The following is a 4,409-nucleotide window of genomic DNA, read 5'->3' as shown; positions in this document are numbered from 1 at the left end:
AAAAAAAAAAAAAAAAAAAAAAAAAAAAAGAAAGAAAGAAGACGATACAAAAAATTGTCGTTGCTTATCAACGTGGAACGCGTAACAGTTCGAAACAAACGATTCGATGAGCACCGAGCTCTCGAACGAGGAGAGCTCCACCCCTTTCCATTCCTCCACCACCTCGTGCACGTCTGTTTTCGTCGCTCGAATCTCGACCAAGCAGGCGGAGAAACGCAGATAAAGGTTTTAATTCCATGCGAATGAATCAACGTGCGAAAATCGAACGATTGGATCGGATGGGGTGGAAAGGGGGGATGTGATTGCGTAAAGGGATGAAATGGGAGGAGGCTCGATTGATGAACTGGCTGAAACAATGGTTAACTTCGCAACTAATCGCTTAATTCCTGGATTGCCGAGTTATGTCCACCGAATTTCGATTTCTCCCATATTTTTCTATCTCTTCTTTCTTTATTTCTTTTCCCTTTTTCCTTTTCTTTCTTTATTTCGAATTGACGGTCACAGTTTTCGCCACGTAGTCGAGATACGAATAATAAAAACGATTTCTAATATCTTATTAATTATTTAAATATATATTAAGCAAATTACCAATCAAAATATTGCTATGATCAATAAGAAGGCATTAAAAATAATTGAGAAATACGAGACTAGTATCAAGAGATAAAATACTATTTTCCAAGAAGAACCAAAGAAAACTCGATATTATTTCAATAATAATACTAATTACAAAGAGTGGATTAAAATTAAATAATTATCGAACAAAATTCGTTCCAGTTCGATATAGAATCGACTATATCCCATTGATACATTCACAATAACACACATATCCGCTATTATTACGAAATTCCTTGTCGATTAACAACGTCAACGAATCGTAAGAAATAACTTTTTCGACGAAGAAAGGAAGATCGGGGAAAAGAAATTCCCGAAGCGGCCGATCTCCACACGCCAATGGCTTCTTCTTCTGGATCCGGATATCTGGACGATATAAAAGTGGCCGCGAAATAAGGCGAAAAGAAGGCGAACAATGGCTGCCGGCACGGTGAACGACTCACTTTGTTGCTTTCACTGCGAAACTTTTCTCGTCCACGCCACTTTTAAGAAAGTTTCGTGAAGAACAGTAACGGCAATCATTGGGGCCGAGAGAGAACGGGAGGAGAGGCCGATTCTTGTTCTTGCCCGTTCGACCGAGTCATCGTCGAGCTTTTTCTCTCCTTTCTTCTCCCTCTTCTAGGGAATTGAAAGCGACAGACGAAGATTTTTTTTTTTTTTTTTTTACGGGACGATTTTCCTACGCCACCTCGCGGATTCTTCGCAAAAATACCATCCAGAGTAATTAAGGAATTGTGAAGGTTATGATTTAATGTAATCAGAGGAACGATACAGTGTTTGAACAAGGTGAAGATAAGTTAGATCTTAGATTTGTGATGAATTGATTAAGCGGGGAATGTAATTTAGATATGAAGTAATATGAAATTTGTATTAGGTGCGAAGAGCGAGATTTCGAAGAGGATTCGTTGGAATAGTGGATATTTTAATACGATTAATTTTATGAAATTTTATAAAATTATCGTTGTCTTCGTTCTCGCAATTTGTGGAATTTTCTGTGGGTAAAAAAGAGAGAATTGTTTTATCAATCGAAAGATTACTCACGTGTTCTGTGTTTATAGCAGCACCGTCACGAATATCTTGATGATCGGTACCGGAACCATTGACCATACCAGATCCGGTGCCAGCACTTCCGCTTCCTTTTCCACCCACACCGCCAGCTGGTGTTTGTGGCAAGCTCTGAAAAAGAGAAAAGCGATATTAGAATGATTAACAATTGTACATAATTTCTTTAATTAAAAACAGTTTTTATAATTGTATTTATTATTTCTTGCTAAATCTGAGAAACACATTTAAATACAACATTGTGTAATACGCTTGAATTTATTTTATTAATGATAACTCATTTTATAAATGTTTGCCAGAATAAACGAAAGGGTAAGATATTTTTCTTGTTCCTTGTTTTTCATCTACGAGCAATCTGTATCTCTAAAGTATAATTTGTCTACTGTTTCATCCGCAGAAAATCAATCTTCGTTCCACGGAATCGAAGATAAACAAAAAGAACCAGTTTTTTTAAAAGCAATCTGGAATTGAAACAGTGAAAACAGATACAAAATACGATGTTCATAACTTTATCCACTTCGTCGTCGATATATTCTTTGCTGATATTTTTTTAATAGAAACTTGGTTCCAGTTTTTCTCCGATTTAATTAATTATTCATCATATCTCGGCACCCATTAATCCTTAATTTTAAAAACAATTCGGATGATTCTCGATTAACAAATATTAATATTCATTCAAAATTATTCTTGATTCCTAATAAATATTTACGTAAAAAAAAATAAATAAAATTTAAAAAAAAATGAAATATAATAATTTAAAAAACTTTTCTTAAAATCATATCATATTAATTAAATCTATCGTAACAATTTATATGGAAGAAAAAGAAAAAAGAAAGAAGAATTAAATTATTCAGAGAAACAATAACTGTTTCCACGTAATCCTCACATAATCATTAACTAAAAAACTCCCTTCTTTTTTCTAAATTCTCGTCGAATGTCCTGAATTCTACTTCAACGAGATTTACAGATGATAACGAAAAACCAGGAGAAAATAAGACGGCATGCAAAAATTACAGCGGCACGATTTAACGTTTCAAATTACCAGAGGGGAGAGCAAAGAAAAATCCCAACCACAGCGCTGTCTCTTCCTGTCTGCGGAATCCGCGCTGAAATCTTGTCTCGATTTTGCCCCTTTTACCCCTTTCGTCTCTTTTATTCGGAAAATCTTTCCTCCTGTTTCGCCCTCGGCTTCGAGCTTCCTCCGAGCCCTATTCCGTGAAGCTTTTACGAGACGGATTAGATGGTGCAAAGATGGTCGTAAAGGGAAATTTTGTCGAACGTGTTTGCTCGTTCTTTGCTCTGAAGCCAGATATAATGTTGGTGAAGAATTTTCACGATCATGATTCCATCGATCTTGTTTCGAAAATTTGATAATTTTTTTTTTTGTAGAAATTTTAAGAATTTATGAATCGTTTTGATTGATTAAAAAAATGTAATCAGTTAATAATTAGGGCAGAATTGTTTAAATTTGCTAAGAAATTTTAATCAGGACTTTGAACGTGCACAAAATGAATTCAATTTTTTTTTACAATTATTTTATTGTAAAATAAACAAGAAATTATTTTTCTTGTATAATAAATTTCTATACTATAAAAGATATGCGTTAATAATTTAAAACAATACAAATTACATTTTGCAAACGATTTAAATAGCTATGGATCATTTATAGTAATAGATAAGTAATAAAATAGTAAGTTCAGTCGTTTTGCGAGCCACGAATGCGTTCCACCTGCTTCCAACAAATTTCCCTATAACGTTTGGGGAATTCTGTGTTTACGAATAAAATATATTAACAGCACTTTAGTGTTTAATAATGGACTATCGGTTATCTCGAACTATTAATTGCACCAACTTTTCGAGCAATGACATCACTCGAAACCTAATAAATGGGGTTGTAAGTATGGTATAATTATCAGATATGAAATATTGAGTAAAATTATAGCAAATTCTAGTTAGAAATTAATTAATTAGCATCCACTATTAGCATCCACTTGTTCCATTTATTTGATAAATTGTTACAATTTATTTTACGAAGAGAATTTCTGTAATTTCGAGTTTAATTTTAAAAATAAAATAAAATTTAATAAACCACAACTTATTATCACAAATTTATAAAAGATATATTACATAAAACAATTTATGCTCGAGAATAAAAGAATACGAAATTATACTTTTATATCCAACTTACGAACAAACATATACAACGATTTTAAATTTCACGCTTTGTACATATTATTTAGTCGAGAGAGAACCGAGATCTCTATGAAATGTGGTTTTCTCGCCACAATCTACTTGCAGAAAGGATTAAACATATAAATACGAAAGCAAGCTCCAAAGTAACAAAATTTTTTCCTTATTTAACAATCCGTACAAGCATTATGAAAACTCGTTTATTATGAGAAATTACATGATCTCGTAAGTGTAATTTCACATTAAAAACTTTATTATATTTTCATTGCAAACAGGGAGATTAGAACAAACTTATCTTGATGAAAATAAAATTCAACGAATTGTGCTTTAACTTCTTGAAACAAGAATAAAAGAAAAAGAAAAAAGAAAAAAAGAAAAAGAAAGTGCCTCGAATTTTTTGGAAGAACCACTTCAAATGTTGTTTAAACTTTATCAAAAAACTTCTAGTAGTCTTCGACATAAAACCAGAATTCTCTTTTTCTTTTTTGACATCTTTTAACCATGTCAAGATCCTTTAATTTCTTCTCTTAATGAAATTCTCAATG

The 4,409-nt window shown here is 32.6% G+C and overlaps 1 protein-coding gene across 1 annotated transcript in view; it reads right to left on the bottom strand.

Moving 5' to 3' along the window:
* LOC102677006 (ras-GEF domain-containing family member 1B-like) overlaps window positions 1-4,409 on the bottom strand; it is a 289,681-nt gene that overhangs the window by 50,464 nt on the left and 234,808 nt on the right. Inside the window, exon 3 of the mRNA XM_006614597.2 lies at window positions 1,654-1,788. Coding sequence (XP_006614660.1) covers window positions 1,654-1,788 — 135 coding nt within the window. The remainder of the gene's footprint in view (window positions 1-1,653; window positions 1,789-4,409) is intronic.

Source organism: Apis dorsata, unplaced genomic scaffold (assembly GCF_000469605.1).
Source record: "Apis dorsata unplaced genomic scaffold, Apis dorsata 1.3 scaffold_194, whole genome shotgun sequence".
Taxonomy (NCBI): Eukaryota; Metazoa; Arthropoda; class Insecta; order Hymenoptera; family Apidae; genus Apis; species Apis dorsata.
Note: the sequence above shows the minus strand (reverse complement) of the source record. Positions and strands in the feature narration are given on the sequence as shown.